Raw genomic sequence first — 17,483 nt, 5'->3', positions numbered from 1 at the left:
CACCTCCTCTCGTCCGGCACTCTGTCTTGCGGTCCGTCCGTGAAGTGCAGCTCGATCCGGTACGCCACGATTGGAGCCGGGTCTCTGTAGCGATGTGGGCTCAACAGCCTCCCGTTGCTGAGTTATAGCCTACATGTTCCTTTAACGAGACATTAGCCAGGAGCAGACAGGGTGGTTAAAGAACCTTAGGTCCTAGCTAGGTTAGCTTAGCTTCAAATCTCGGCTTTTCGGTGGCGTTTGGCCCGACTGGGTGGGCGGCCGTGGGCGGTGATCTCCTCAAGGCACGCTCCAGGCGAATGAATCCAATCCGCATGCTTTCTTCTCCAATGTTGATGAGTGGATTCTGTCACGTGCCACAAGTGCTCCAGTAATAAAGACGAAATAACAACAAATTGAGACAAAAATGTGGCAAAATCCATGGGAGCGACCGGGCCTCATGTACGTGTGCCGTTAGCAATAGCGCTAAAAAGCTAAATCATCATCAGATGCCACTAGATTACTTTACGGCCAATGTGTTCCGCATCTGTTTGCTCTCCACACGGACTGTTTACCTGCATTCAACCGCAGACTGAGGCTCCCGATGGCAGAATCTGTTCATGGAAATAAGTAAAGCACAAACCCTCACTAACAATGGTGGCCTGGACCAAGAACTGCAGGTCGACAGGGCAAGAACCAGGCTGTGAACGCTCTCTTCTTTGTGTTGGTTGTGTCAGGTCGCACGAGTGTGAAGTCCATAGTGTGCAAGATGAACCCCGTCAGCAACGAGGCTTCCTCGGGGTCGGAGGTGAAGAAGTGGTGGACCCGTCAGCTGACCGTGGAGAGCGACGAGAGCGGCGACGACCTCATCGACATCTAGAGAACTCATCATTTTACAGATGAGCCGGGGAAGCTTGCCGGCCGACTCGAGTCGTTCTCTTTCTCCTCTTGCTCTCCGCCTCGATCGATGAGAACGACGCTTTTTTTAAATCTCTTTGTATCCAGGTTCACTACTGTTGTGTGTGTGCGCGCTGGTTATCGATGGGACCCTTCTTTAAGCCATTTTGACATTGCAGTGGTGGTTTCGTACCTCTGGGATAGGTTTTACTTTTCCTCTGTGATTTCCACTCATTATGATTGCTGAGTTTTTTTTCTATGCAGCCACACATGGAGTGAAGGCAGACCGTGGCACGAAAGGACACGTTCCATTCACGACACAAACCGAGACGCTGCTGCTCTTTGTCTTTCCCGCTGTTGTTTCACGTCAACGCCTCGTCTCTGTTCTCCTGTGTTAGTTTGTGGCAATGTCTCTTCTGATCTTCAGTATTAACCGTATGAATATAGATTTTCTTCTAGTCACTTTATACCAGGCCTCTTGTTCTTGTCGGTAGAACAAGCTAATTAAAGCAACTTTTAGATATATGACTGTGAATGTAATTAAAAGTAAAATCTATCTTATGTATTTGTGTGGGGATAAAACATGACATATTTTGTAAATTATTATAAATGCTAAGCTTTATCAGATATTAAATTATTATAATAAAGGCCTACACGGGCATATATAAGCAATATTATCGTCCGATTTCATTTCCTTTACATCACATGTACTGTTAGCAGACGCTACATCCACCCTTCTTTCTAGCCTAACACGCCCTGTTATTCCCAATAAACTAAATATATTGTTGAAACTATTTTCCTGTTGGAACTTTGGTTCCACAATAAAACTAAAATCATTTCCAGCTCCCGGTATGCTTTCACATGCTGATAACTACGATGCGCCGTGTGCAGCCTGTGCACCTCTAGTGCTGTCTCTTTTTGGCCATCCCATAATTCCTCTAGAAGGCCTGTTTGCCCCCTTTCACTGTGCCTTGTTTTACACCGTGATTCAATTGATGGTGAATTTAATTACCCCTCTAAAAGAAAATAGAAAAAAACCCAGATTAGACTAACGAAGGGGGTAATTGAGCGGACAGATGCTGTTTAATGATTCTGCTCTCACACATCTGCTCCGATCAGACACTGAGCGCTGCCCCCACGCCTCCGCCGGAGAACACTGCCCTCTCCTGGACACATGCTGAGCTGCCCCGATAAGCTGTTGAGCTTCTTCTTCTTCTTTTTTTCCTCTCATTGTTCTGTCCCAACTTCACATGAAATGTCAAAGTGACCAAAGGAGAATCGACTCAATCACGACGCTGAGGTGCAGGGCTGTTTCCTGTAGACTGAATTATGCTGCACAGTTTGTCGTTCCTCCTTTAACACGCTCTGTATCGCGTCACCGCTCATCCCGGCGCCCAGCACTTTGCTCCATTTCACAGCGATGACCGGCGGTGACGGCCCGGTCTGCTACGAGCAGCTTGCTGTGGACGTAGATGAGCTCCGCTTCCAACCGGCCTGCCCGGGTCAGCGTGAATCTGCCGTCCACAGAACGGCACTGTGAGTACTCACGCAAACAAACAGCATAAACAGAGGTGTGTGTGTGTGTGTGTGTGTGTGTGTGTGTGTGTGTGTGTCTCCTCGTGATCCTTGATGATGTATTTTTTCTCTCGTTAATTCCTCAGACACTCGTTCGGGGTTAGACTTGAGCTAATTGACTAATGCACTCGACTGCCGGCTGCAGCTGAAGAATACCCCCCCCCCCCCCCCTTAACGAGAAGCCGTTGTTCGACGCAGAACAAGCCCATTAACAGAGACGGGGTCTTCATTTGTCCATTGAAAAAGCCCACGGTAAGTTTCACAGCAGACTGGAGTGTGTATGGGCTTCGGCCCGGATAATGAACGTGAAAGCAGAGAGAGAGTGTAGAGAATCGGCTGCCTGTGGGACGCCCGTGCTCTATAGAAATCATGACTTACTCACACATTCCAGTCTCTCGACATATGGTCCTGTAGGGAAACAGTGTGACATCAGCCCTCTTGCCAATCATCTGTCTTTAATTTCTCTTTTCTCCTTCTTTCTTCTGCTCGACCATCGCCTCTTAAGCTCCACTTAGCTCATCAAAGGGCTTTTTTCTCTCTTTTTTTTTCCTCATTTTCGCCCCGCGTGGTGGAACACTTTTTTTTTTCTTCTGTGTCTTTTAATTGCCTCTGCATCACACCGGCTCTTACGGGGCCCGTTGTTTTTACCCTCTCTATTGCAATTTGCCCATCTCTCCCTCGTGCGTGTCCACTGCTTATTTAGGGCCTAATTGAGGCACTTTGGTAATTGAGGAGGAAGTTCTGAAGAGCAGGGGGAGTGGAAGAGCGTCTCTGAGTCGAGATTACCTGTAATTAAAGTACATGTTAGCTTTGATGGCTTGGTCCCCTCCCGTTGAGATGTCGCCTTCAAACCCTGGCGGCAGCGGCAGCATCGCTTAGACTACAGGATGCCCTCTCAGACTACACTGCAGTAGAACACACACACACACACACACACACACACACACACACACTGCAAATGACAGACAGACGGAGAAATTCTTATATAAAAGACACATGCTTCACATACTGTCCATGCCCGGTACGGTCATTAATGGGCTCTCCACACAGCTAATTAAAAACTAGTTCTGCAGGAGGAAGTGTTGAGAGCACACAATTTGTACCTCTGAGACGTCACACAGAGACAACGGAACCATGTCATCTGATTATTAAGCAGAAACGAGGTGTGATTGCCCTTGAATGTGTAAACTTTGGAGGTGGAAGTTGTTGGACTCTCTCGTCTGATTTGTCATCGGCGGACCACTTTCAGAACGTTTCCCCGGAGACGGAGAGGAAACAGGTTCACCGTCCAGCTTGTCTTTACTTGGGTTTTCGTTGTCTGTCCCCTTTGACTAAACACATCTTCTATAGAACGCTGCAGGAATGAGTCATACAACCCGGAAATGAGTCGGCATTTTCTGTTTCCTTGTCTCAAAATCTATCCTTAATGGGTTTTTAGTCAGATCCCTTAAAAAATAGGGTTTTCAGAGAGGTTAAGAAATTGTAGAGTTTTGTTCTACAAAATAAAATACATGAAGCTTTTACGTGTGTTGCTAACAAGTAGCTAAATAAAAGTACTAACCACCTCCACCTTTAGCCTAGCGGCGGTGACATGAAGTCATGTGACCGTGGAGAGGAGCAGAAGGCGTCGAGCGCTCCATCCTCAACAGTGAGACTGATTAGAGTAACTACGAGGTGAAGCAGGGTGAAAGCTTTCTCTCGCCGAGCTCCTCGGGGCCATTGTCCCTCCTAGACACTATTGAGAGTGTCCGTCTGCTGCCGCCAGCAATTAAGGGACACGGACGGGTCGAAGCTGGGCTGAGCCTCATAAGGAGGCCATTGTTCCTCAAGGCCAAAGTGAGTATTTCAGAGGAGGCTGTTTCTACAGAGGTGACTAGTCATTTATCGTTTTGGTACATGACTGCATAACGGAGTGTGATTTTTGAACGAAAGGACCTTTTTTTTTTTTTTTCTGATGATCAATATTCCTCATTTCGGCGTAGCTTGCGTTCCATTCGCAGACCCTCGTTGTGAATCTCTCCACACATCCGTAGCCTCATCAGTGAAGGTGGTGGCAGTGCAAATTAGCTGCCTGTATCTCGTGTCAACATCCACCGCGGGTCTGGGCCTGATCCCGTCCCCGTGTTTTGAAACAGATGGCTACTACTACAATAAAAAAATAAATTAAAAAAAAAGTAGCAAATTATTTTAGCAGCGGGCGGCGAAAGCAATTAACAACTGGCATAATGTGTTGATTAAAATCCATTCCAGTCTCAATGAAGGGAGAGAGAAGTCTCATTTCCCTCTCGGTCCGTTGGCGTACGCCCACCGCCCCAAAGTACGCTGACCCTGACCCGTCCACAGCTGTGACCCGCTCAGCGCCTTTGACCTCCTTCACTGCCACTGGACATGCCAATCTTTTTACTCATTGTTCCAGTAATAAATTGGAAGTACTTTCTTACTTCTTTCTGGAAAGAGACGTTGTTTTGCCCTTTAAGCCGAGTGCCATAGAGTCCCGATGTATGTGAGAGAAGGCAGACATGTCTACGGCCCATACCTCCAACAATAGGTAGCTCTCACCACAGCAATCCGGAAGAACTTCACGTAAGTGGGGAAATATGTATTTTTTTATTTTGGGGGTTAACTGTCCCTTTATGTCCCCCCCCCCCCCCCCCACAAATGAATACATGGTCCATGATGTAGAAGTAAACTGTCTTGTAAGAAAAGTGTATTATTTCACATTAAAATAAAACGATATTGGTGAGATTAATCTGCCATTACGCTGGTTTCTCTCTGCGCTTCATAATCTCCACTACTGATCTGGGACAGGCTGTTTTTCTCTATTCTATTTTTCCACATAAGTTCTGCTCGAAGCTCATCTCTCAGAAGGTTTCCACTCGGACTTTCGATGCCGTCGACTCCTTTTGTAAGCGCGATTTATTTTTTATTTTTTTCCAGGGCCTTTACCTCATGTACCTCATCAGCAGCAGTCAATTGCCACCCCACCGATCGCCGCTCACCAAAGTGAGAGGCTGTACTTTGTCTTTGAGCCAGAAAATCTCATTTTCACTAAACACCTAATCAGTCCCATTCATCTGGCTATGGTTCCCTAGTTCTACACCTGGCTTTGGCGTCTTTAATTACTGGGAGACTGGCTTTGTCTGATCTGGAGCCAAGATTGGAATATGAGTGGCGAATTCGGAAGGAAATCATACAGGCTCGAACCAATTCAATTACCCATCAATCAAAGTAGAAAGGCCTGTAATTGCAGTGAAAGGGTAACAATGAGCCTCTACTTCAGCCTGAGAATTGAGGGTATTATTAGCAAGGAATAATGCCTGCCTGCAGGGGGTGCTATGCTCCAACTATTAAACTCCACTGCAGCGAGCAATCTTACAGATCACTGGGAAAGCTTTCTTTTTTTTTATGTGATTATAGCCTTCGGTGAAACATTTCCTTATAATTTCATGTTTTTAACTCCGCCATTATGTCAAATTGTGCATGAATATGGTGTTTGCGAGCAAGGGAGCAGAAAATGGATATGACATTATGAAGAAGCGATCGCGCCGCGGTGTGAATCAGAAAAGTCGACTGTAACGCTCTGACAATGTGAGAAGAAAATGGGGAAAGATTTCACATCGTGGTGCTGAAAGAGAGGCCCGTCTGCACCTGCGGTCGGACCGGTCCCTTCCCTGGCCAAGTAGAACTCCCGGCTCCAATATCATTCCAATGCATTCTGGGGAATTCTTTTTTTTTTTTCTTCTATCCGACCATGAAAGTCCTCAAAGCGAGCAAACAAACAAACAGCAAGCAGCAGCATCACGCGCTACAGCCAGGTCAAGCTGAAGAAGAATGGCTCCCTGACTCCATCATTGTGTGCGCTGGAACATTGTGCGCTCGCACAAAAGCACAACGTGCTTCCTCCTCAGCCCAATAAGCATCCATACATAGTTTCCTATTCTGCCCACATCAAAGACTGCCTTTAATTTCTTCAGTCCAGTCCGCACCTGCCCACACTCTCCCCCCCCCCCCCTCCATCTTTTCTCTGGGTAATGTGAATGATTTTGATATATGTATTTGTCACCTGCGTCCTCCTCCCTCTATGTCAGGCCCCAGACCCAGAGGTGTATAAGAGCCCCAGACAGAGGGATATGGAGCGGCTGTGACAGAGGCAAGAAGTGTAGAAGTCTGCTGCCGACTGACAGAAAACCCCCACTGGCTGCAGAATGGGATGGTTTGGGACAGCTCAGGTACAAACTGACAACTTCAATTCTGCCTTGCCTTTGTGTTTCTTTTGTTTGTCTCTCTTTTTCCTTCCTCTTTGTTGGGCTGCATTTGAAGATTGCCAATCACGATATGAAAAGAGAACGCCGTTGTCATGTAGTTTGTTTTCCAAACGTAACCTTTTGGCCGCTCTCAATTTTTTCGGATTCCAAAAAAAAAAAAAAAAAAAAAAGAAATGTTCTGGCTGGTGTGCGGGGCGCTGCTCACACGTGGGCTCCAAAGCAAAAAAGCAAACAAAATCAAACAACATCAAACGGAATCAAAGTGAAAATCAGTGTCCTTCATGGGCTGTGTGATGTTACTGATTATCTTCTGCTTGGCTTGCCACTGTTCACGTTTGGTTTTTTTTAAGACAGTGTAGATCTGATTTAAAAAAAAACAAAAAACAGAAAAAGTATTTTGATATTTGGCATGACAACTTCACAGCAATTAATTTTACACCAGGGACAGGATCACCTACGTGCCTGGCCACGAGATTATTGGAATAAAAACATTTTTTTACGTGCGTTTGCAGCCTTGTTTTCGTCATCCAGGGGAACCTAGTTTCTTTATCTACACGGTAGCCGCGGTCTTCTGAAAATCCGTCAGTTTAAACTCAGCGAGGAGACCAAACAAGCCCGTCTGGAAGTGTACCATCAAATGGTTTGTTACGGTTTTACTCGCTCGATGAGGATGAAGTTGCAGTGTTGCCTTCAACCCTGCCAGAAACGGGCTTCTCCAGCCTCCACACAATTCATTATTACTGATGTGGCTCTGCAGGGAGTCCGTCTCTGTGGGCACACACACACACACACACACACACACACACACACACACACACACACACACACACACACACACACGGACCGTACCGCAACCGTAGGGTTGCCAGAATGTTTGTGTAAGTTTGCTAACTTAGTACATGTTGTACAGAAGACAGTGGTGAGAGGGGGGGGGGGGGGGTAATGGAGGCCAAAGGGATCCAGACTCACTGGAGCGCAGACACAGGCTTTTGTTGTGCCGGGTCTCTGGGTGAAAGAAGGGGAAGCATCCTGGAGTTCAGGCTGCCTCCGTTTCCGTCCCCTCTGAGCGCTCGCAAACACACACGAGCTCAGCGTCTCGCCTCCGCTTCTTGTGCGAGTTTTGATCTCGCAGAGGGGTTATAATGAGGAGCGCTGCAGTACGGCGAGCAGACAAAGTTGCATACGATTAGCTCCGAATAGTTTCCATTTCAGTTTACGTACTTCCTACTCGGGTACGTCTTTGTGATGCCAATGAAATTAGCTCCACCTCTGGATTTATTCATGTTTAGGGTTTCACAACTTTGCATCACTGAAGAATTGTTAAGTAGGAACAGACTCTTTAATGTCAAATGAAGAAAAAAAAAGAAATGAAGTCCAAATTGTACAAAAAGTATTTACTTCCTTTATGGTGCACGACAAAGGAAAAGTCACCAGTGGACTCAGTGTTGGAGAGAAGTGTCTCCACAGTGTTATGCTGACTCTCCTGACAGACAAGGACTCCCTAACATGACCAAAGAGAGGAAGAGGAGCAAGACAGGATCACAGGGTGATCAGTCCACAGGGTTGCACATCTCATGGGAGGTTTGACATAAAGCAGCAGTTTTACTACATTTTGACTCAAGATTAGTGAAGATTTTCTGGCTCAAAGACAAAATCTAACAAAGTCTATTTTCTTGTTAATTGTCGGTGTTAAGTTAGGCTTACATGTTACATCAAATACCAGAGTGGCTGAATCAGGAAATACACAAATCAAGATATTAAATGAAAAGTATTCACAATAACTCGATATTCCAGAAGAGTAGGCAGGAGGCCCTGTTTAGATTTAGGGGACTTGTCCTTCATGCCTCTGTGTCCGTCCGTTCTGTCCGGTCCGTTCTCGTGAGATTTCAGGGACGCCCTTGTGCACAAATCTGCCTCAAACGTCCGGCTTAGACTCGAGGATGAACTGTTCATTTGTTGGCGGTCAAAGGTCACTGTGCCCTCACAAAACGACGTCAACTCAAGAATTCATATGCTAATTATGGAGAAAAAAAAAAAGTCACACAAATGTCTAATAGGATAGATGATGAAGTGATGACATGGTGTATCCAAAAGGTCAACGGTCAACTTCACTGTGACATCATAATGCTCTGCAAAAATCAATGAACTGGATATTATTCAACTCCATAACTCGGCAGCACAAGGGGAGAATCTGACCGCGTTTTGGTCGGATTCTGACTCGGCAACGCTTCTCTCGGGTTCCACCTTGACTTTATGGATCTTCTGTGCTGCTGGGGATGAACATGTGTGCGTAGCGTCCGCGTGTAAAGCATCGTCTGCTGTCTGAATCAGCTTTACCGGCCAAGCATGTGAACTCAAGCATGTGAACTTACACATGCAAGGAATGTGACTCCGTTGTTTAGTTTCACTCACTGAACGTCTGCAGTAGTAGACATGCAGCAGAAACAAGAGGCCTCCAGCAGCGAGGCGGTACCAACGTGTTCTTTTTAACAGGCCCGGTTGAATGAACGCTGCTCTGATGGTCGGACTCCTCTCCCCGCAGGAGGCCGAGGACCCCTCGCGCTGACGTTCCTTTGAGCAACGAAGTCGCATCAAAAACTCAGCTGGATCCGGTTTACAATAAAAAAAGTATTTAATAATTCACAGAAGCTAAAAGACAGTTACAAACTGAATCACACTATCGATAGTAAGGATTCGCCAAGCCGAGTTCAAACCCCCCCCCCCCCCCCCCCCCAACAGCCCGACAAACGACAGTTAACTGTAAAAGAGGATCGCCGAGAACTAAATAACTTCTTCTCCGAACAATGTTTTTATACCTGAAAGTCAGTGGTCTACTTTCAAAATCCACTCCGACTCATCTTAACTCCATATATGGTCATGATGGATCTCTGGAACTCTACTCTAAACATTCAGCAACTATACTTCTAATCTAATGCATTCAACGATTATGATTTTATGGTTAATATTGTACACATATACTATCCTCTACAAGTGAATATACTGTAAACATATAATACATTCCATAAGTGAATGTTTTGTGACATTTGTACACGTTATACTTTCCTCAGGTGTGCTTTTAATCGTACTAATATACTTCTGAAGTTAAATTCCTCACTCTGCTAGTCTCTAGTTTATTACAGCAGTAAAGATCCAGTGAAGGTGGTGGTGACTGTGGACACTCAGGTCACATGGGAATCATTTGAGTGTATCCCTAGAGTCCATCGTAACAATATATCTTTATATATCGTTAGAATCTAACAACAGATTCTATCACGAGAATCTATTGTTAGAATCTATCACGAGAATCTATTGTTAGAATCTATCACTAGAATCTGTTGTTAGAATCTATCACTAGAATCTATTGTTAGAATCTATCACTAGAATCTGTTGTTAGAATCTATCACTAGAATCTATTGTTAGAATCTATCACTAGAATCTATTGTTAGAATCTATCACTAGAATCTGTTGTTAGAATCTATCCTTAGAATCTATTGTTAGAATCTATCACTAGAATCTATTGTTAGAATCTATCACTAGAATCTATTGTTAGAATCTATCACTTGAATCTGTTGTTAGAATCTATCACTAGAATCTATTGTTAGAATCTATCACTAGAATCTGTTGTTAGAATCTATCCTTAGAATCTATTGTTAGAATCTATCACTAGAATCTGTTGTTAGAATCTATCACTAGAATCTGTTGTTAGAATCTATCACTAGAATCTGTTGTTAGAATCTATCACTAGAATCTATTGTTAGAATCTATCACTAGAATCTGTTGTTAGAATCTATCACTAGAATCTATTGTTAGAATCTATCACTAGAATCTATTGTTAGAATCTATCACTAGAATCTGTTGTTAGAATCTATCCTTAGAATCTATTGTTAGAATCTATCACTAGAATCTATTGTTAGAATCTATCACTAGAATCTATTGTTAGAATCTATCACTAGAATCTGTTGTTAGAATCTATCACTAGAATCTATTGTTAGAATCTATCACTAGAATCTGTTGTTAGAATCTATCCTTAGAATCTATTGTTAGAATCTATCACTAGAATCTGTTGTTAGAATCTATCACTAGAATCTGTTGTTAGAATCTATCATTAGAATCTGTTGTTAGAATCTATCACTAGAATCTGTTGTTAGAATCTATCACTAGAATCTGTTGTTAGAATCTATCCTTAGAATCTATTGTTAGAATCTATCACTAGAATCTATTGTTAGAATCTATCACTAGAATCTATTGTTAGAATCTATCACTAGAATCTGTTGTTAGAATCTATCACTAGAATCTGTTGTTAGAATCTATCACTAGAATCTATTGTTAGAATCTATCACTAGAATCTGTTGTTAGAATCTATCACTAGAATCTGTTGTTAGAATCTATCCTTAGAATCTATTGTTAGAATCTATCACTAGAATCTATTGTTAGAATCTATCACTAGAATCTATTGTTAGAATCTATCACTAGAATCTGTTGTTAGAATCTATCACTAGAATCTATTGTTAGAATCTATCACTAGAATCTATTGTTAGAATCTATCCTTAGAATCTATTGTTAGAATCTATCACTAGAATCTGTTGTTAGAATCTATCACTAGAATCTGTTGTTAGAATCTATCACTAGAATCTGTTGTTAGAATCTATCACTAGAATCTATTGTTAGAATCTATCACTAGAATCTGTTGTTAGAATCTATCACTAGAATCTATTGTTAGAATCTATCACTAGAATCTATTGTTAGAATCTATCACTAGAATCTGTTGTTAGAATCTATCCTTAGAATCTATTGTTAGAATCTATCACTAGAATCTATTGTTAGAATCTATCACTAGAATCTATTGTTAGAATCTATCACTAGAATCTGTTGTTAGAATCTATCACTAGAATCTATTGTTAGAATCTATCACTAGAATCTGTTGTTAGAATCTATCCTTAGAATCTATTGTTAGAATCTATCACTAGAATCTGTTGTTAGAATCTATCACTAGAATCTGTTGTTAGAATCTATCACTAGAATCTGTTGTTAGAATCTATCACTAGAATCTGTTGTTAGAATCTATCCTTAGAATCTATTGTTAGAATCTATCACTAGAATCTATTGTTAGAATCTATCACTAGAATCTATTGTTAGAATCTATCACTAGAATCTGTTGTTAGAATCTATCACTAGAATCTGTTGTTAGAATCTATCCTTAGAATCTATTGTTAGAATCTATCACTAGAATCTGTTGTTAGAATCTATCACTAGAATCTATTGTTAGAATCTATCACTAGAATCTATTGTTAGAATCTATCACTAGAATCTGTTGTTAGAATCTATCCTTAGAATCTATTGTTAGAATCTATCACTAGAATCTATTGTTAGAATCTCACTAGAATCTATTGTTAGAATCTATCACTAGAATCTGTTGTTAGAATCTATCACTAGAATCTGTTGTTAGAATCTATCACTAGAATCTGTTGTTAGAATCTATCCTTAGAATCTATTGTTAGAATCTATCACTAGAATCTATTGTTAGAATCTATCACTAGAATCTGTTGTTAGAATCTATCACTAGAATCTGTTGTTAGAATCTATCACTAGAATCTATTGTTAGAATCTATCACTAGAATCTGTTAGAATCTATCACTAGAATCTATTGTTAGAATCTATCACTAGAATCTATTGTTAGAATCTATCACTAGAATCTGTTGTTAGAATCTATCACTAGAATCTATTGTTAGAATCTATCACTAGAATCTGTTGTTAGAATCTATCACTAGAATCTATTGTTAGAATCTATCACTAGAATCTGTTGTTAGAATCTATCACTAGAATCTATTGTTAGAATCTATCACTAGAATCTGTTGTTAGAATCTATCCTTAGAATCTATTGTTAGAATCTATCACTAGAATCTGTTGTTAGAATCTATCACTAGAATCTGTTGTTAGAATCTATCCTTAGAATCTATTGTTAGAATCTATCACTAGAATCTGTTGTTAGAATCTATCACTAGAATCTATTGTTAGAATCTATCACTAGAATCTGTTGTTAGAATCTATCACTAGAATCTGTTGTTAGAATCTATCACTAGAATCTGTTGTTAGAATCTATCACTAGAATCTATTGTTAGAATCTATCACTAGAATCTATTGTTAGAATCTATCACTAGAATCTGTTGTTAGAATCTATCACTAGAATCTGTTGTTAGAATCTATCACTAGAATCTATTGTTAGAGTGAATTGTAAGAATAAATCCTCAGAATCTACCATTAGAATATAATTACCTTTAGAATGTGTTGTTATATATTGTTAGAATGCATTGTTACATATCGTTATACTCTATTGATATGTAACAATACATTCTAACATTCTGATCTGATAGCAGTTATGAATCAGGACTCGTACTGGTGATATTGTGGATTTAAATTTGTTATTGTTTTCCGTATATTCTAATTAAATATGTTAACTATAGATTCCTATTAATTACCTAGACTGTGGTGGATTTTCTGAGCTGCATCGACGTGAGTCTATTTCCACATTATCTTAATTTAATTTTAAGAATACTTTTTTGTTGTGATATTTCCATTTTGAGTGTTTTTTGAATAAAGCAGTATGGGTATATCTATATATATATACATATATATATATATATGTATATATATATAGCTAAGGATTCATTAGGGGGAGTTTGAGGATAGAAACTTTATGCAAGCACCAACTAAACGGGAGGTTGTCAGAAAAAAAGCATGACGATATCAAACAATAAACATCAAAGCTGCATTATGAATCACAAAAGCTTCTTTAAAACAAAAAGCTCAAGCTCACTTACACCCACAACAGAATGTTGAAACCAATACGACAAAGAGCAGTTTACAATATGATGTTAAATCACGTCGTAGTTCATAGTAATACTGACACACTTTAAAAGAGTGAGTTTTGATTTAAAGCACAGGAAGTTGGCTTCTTTACACACATTAGGATTTAGAATCAAAATGTGATCGTGAGGATTTTTGAGCGTTAAACTCTTAGTAAATGATACCTCAGGATGTTGTTTTTTAACTTTGGTTGTTGCTTATTTACTCATGAATATTTAATGTTGCAGACAAACACTCACACGTATTAGAAACACAAAGTTTTCAGGAACTTCTTGAGTACACTTCTTTTCTTTTCCTTGGGAATAGAACTCGGGGGAGCGGCGCGGAGGATACTGTTTATAGGCACTGTACATTACTTCTGTTCTTCTTCTTTTATGCTCATTGTAATATCTCTGATGTATTCCCACTGCATCTCATTGTTGTTGTGATCAATGACGACTTCAGATATAATTTTAGAATGAAGATGCGCTCAAAAAACACAACCTACATACCTACGATCAACGTGGCGAAGCGCCGCCAACGAGCTCTGAACGCCCGACAAGCAAACGTTCTCGTGTGCCGCGTGTTTGATCTAGGCCACGTTCATCCTCCTCATAATGAGTTATGAAAGGATCCCGGGCAGACGTCTTCTGTCCTTCTGTCTTCTCAGGAGGAACCGGGCCCGTGCAGCATGACCTCTTTTTGGCTCTACCGGGGGAAGGGCATGACACCTGCAACATCTATCACTCTGCATGGGCTGAAAGTGTGGCCCCTTTATTCTAAGCTCCTCATTAATGTCCTCGTTTTTCTTTGGGCTTTAGATTAAGATCCCCCAATGTACGTCGTAATTCTTCCCAATTCACAGTGTGTACGTGATGCGCTTACGCTCACTGTGGTACAAGGTAACGAGGTAACAAGGTAACGAGTTGTGAAGGTAGAGGATGAGGAGGTCGCTTAAAAAGGAAGCGCTTTACCGCCTGTTCTCTTATTACAGGGTGTAGAATGACACACTGAGCAGAAACGCTGCAGTAGCAGTTTATAAATCTGATGTGATTTATTTAAAAAAAAAATAATACAATAAACTACTTATTGCTTTGGGGGACAGTTAATGCTCAGGCTAGATTGTTTTGGTGTGAGTTGACTACTTTTGAACTAGCGGCCGTAGAGACGTCTGCCTCCTCTCCAATATTCCTTATATTTTCTTACCTAGTTCATTTAATACCATTTTATTTTACTGTATATAGTGTGCATTTTTGTATTACTTTATTTTCTTTAAATTTAATAGGTTCTGCCCTGTTATTTTATGGTATTGTATAAATTGTGCATTTTCTGTACTTAATATTTTTATTTTGCTGCTGCTACAAACAGATTTCCCCCTGGAGATAAATAAAGTATACGTCTGTCTCTCTCTCTCTCTCTCTCTCTCTCTCTCTCTCTCTCCATGTGACCAGATGACACTGACCTTGTGTAAGAGCAGTTTCACAGGAACTATTTTCTGTCAACCATAAAGACATGAAACTGTTCACCACAAGGTCTGTGAATCATTTCTATTACGTGGATCATGATTTCTGGAAAGAGAAAGAAATGCATTTTGAGCATCACAAGCTGAGTGCATGTAGTCCCATTACATTGAAGAGACGGCAGACGTCTCTATGGCTGGTGTTTCCAAAACTAGATTGATAAATACTATGAGTAAGATGTTGAGGTGAACTGTCTCTTTAAGTTCCTTCCCTTATTCCCTAACTTCTACTACCCGTACCGGTGCATACCGGTGCATACCGGAGCAGTACACAGCCATCGCCGGCCGTTCACTTTTCGTCTATATCTGTAACTGCAACCTCGTTTTCGACTCGAGGCCAGATCTCAGAGAGACTCTCCACAGAAGACAAAACCACCACCTTTCAGCTCAAGGGCTGTTTGACACTTACTGCTGCTGTAAATGCAACGCCGCGTCAGAACGAAGGAGAGATTGGCTTCACGCTGTGCGACAGAAGAAAAGAAGAATTAGTGTTATGCAGGTATACGGGCGAAAAGACTCATTCATGCAGTGTGGCAGTTCCATATGATCTTTACAGAGATTGCTTCCGTGTGCAGGCTGAGGAACTCTCGACTGTACCCTGAACACTAATGACTCGCAGAGCATCGCTGCCACCTCAACTTGACAAATGGCAAATGTCAGCGGCATATTCTCCTGGTAGGCATAATTTTATTAAGTGTAAATATCACCGTGCTCCTTAGGAGACACTCAAAGGTTAGACCAACAGCTGCGGCGGCTTTGCGTGCATTTGCTGGGCTTTTTGCAGCAAGTCGGGCTCCCCTGAGCTGATGGACGCAGCCAGTCAGGCGTGAGGGACGGGACGCTCTAACTGAATGCAATAAGGAGAAGCTCCGGCTAAGATCATGTTTATTTAAAAGCCCGGGACAATAACCCTAATGGAGGTCAGTAAGGTAGTGGTGGGTGGGTGGGTGGGTGGGGGGGGGGGGGGGGGGGGGGGGGGGGGGGGACAGTACAGAGAAGACAAGGGGAAGGAAAGGGGAAATGAGAGACTGGTGGCATATAGAGAGGAGGATCATTTCTCTCCATTTATTGGCTGTGGTAATTTGTTGACTCACTCATCCATGCAGAGTCTTTATGTTTAATGCAGGCCTCCAGAGGGGGGAAGAAGGGGAGCGAGGGAGGGGTAGGGAATGGAGAGACTGGCAATAGGGGGTGTTGAGGGGGGGGGGATTAGCCTCAGTGTGAGAGGTGGAGGTGGATGAATATCCACCCTTAGAGTGGGCCTCAGATGCTAATGAGGACTTCATATTGGCCTGACTCTGCTCAATACATCTGTCAAATAATTGATGGGGGGGGGGGGGGGGGTCCAATGACTGGTGTAGCTTACAGGTGGTGGGTCCGAATGAAATAATATGATACATTACATACAATTTAAATTATGGTTCATGAAAAATGCGTTTCACTGACAAACATGAACTCAACAATTCTTCCAGCTCAGTGTCGTCCAGCTGTCAGATGCTTTCCCGGGGCTTTGACGTGTGCCGTGGTCTGACACTCGTCATCCTCACCCAGCTGTTACTGCCACGCCTGCCCTGACCCGGCCCTCGGAAAAGGGGGTCACACCCATGTGGACAAACATCGGTGGCCCACTGCTGGAGACGGCTCCCCGCGAGTCCCATTTACAGAGAGGGTGACCACTGTCCGTTCCACTTAGTGACCTGAGAACACCGACCTGTCCTCGACCGAAGACCGAAGTCCTGTAACGCGTCGTATTTTGGGCGTAGAGTCACACTGTGAGGTTTCATGGTAAATAAGTGTTAAAATCAGTCAGTTTATGAAAACCGTGTGGCAGATGTTCAGATATACTTCCAAAAGTTGTCTGTTGAAAGTGAAGAGAAGCACAACTGAGCAGGACATTGGCACGTGATGGCCTGGACAGCAGAGTTTGGGCCTGAGGGTTGAGGCTGTGTGGAGAAGTTCCAGGAACTGATAGTATTGTATTTATGATTGCGGGGTGAACTGTCCCTTTAAGTTGTGTCTCACTTGCTCCGTCTCTCTTGTCAGACTAGTCTCTCGGGACTTGTTTGTTTTCATATTACTTGGTTTGCGAGACTTTGTCTTGAATTACATTCAAACATTTGCATCATAAGTCCCTAACACTGATACTTTGCAACGCAAACACTAACCTGGGTTCCTATTGGAAAGTAGCTCTTCATGAGCAAAGACTTCTTGGTTTGTAACCAAAACTAGGTTTTCTGCCATCAGCATGCAGCTGAAGTCCTAAAACATATACGTGGAAATGGAGCAACAGTGATGTAGAGCACATGTGGCCCAGGTGGCTTAGTACCTTACTATTAAAGGCATAATTAATACTAACCGTTACATTCCTATTATTAGTACGACCATCCAACAGAATTAGCATTAAAAGA

General features: G+C 42.2%; 1 protein-coding gene across 4 annotated transcripts in view; it reads left to right on the top strand.

Annotated features, from left to right (window-relative positions):
* Positions 1 to 1,624, top strand: part of nalcn (sodium leak channel, non-selective) — a 64,809-nt gene extending 63,185 nt beyond the window's left edge. For all 4 annotated transcript variants that reach the window (XM_068702090.1, XM_068702093.1, XM_068702091.1 and 1 more), the window contains one exon: positions 714 to 1,624. In XM_068702090.1, coding sequence (XP_068558191.1) covers positions 714 to 856 — 143 coding nt within the window. In that variant the 3' untranslated portion in view covers positions 857 to 1,624. The remainder of the gene's footprint in view (positions 1 to 713) is intronic.
* The last annotated feature ends 15,859 nt before the right edge of the window (positions 1,625 to 17,483 follow it).

The sequence above is a fragment of the Cebidichthys violaceus genome, unplaced genomic scaffold (genome assembly GCF_023349555.1).
Source record: "Cebidichthys violaceus isolate CVI_PGR_0920_01 unplaced genomic scaffold, fCebVio1.0.p SCAF_80, whole genome shotgun sequence".
NCBI classification, from domain to species: domain Eukaryota; kingdom Metazoa; phylum Chordata; class Actinopteri; order Perciformes; family Stichaeidae; genus Cebidichthys; species Cebidichthys violaceus.
Note: the sequence above shows the minus strand (reverse complement) of the source record. Positions and strands in the feature narration are given on the sequence as shown.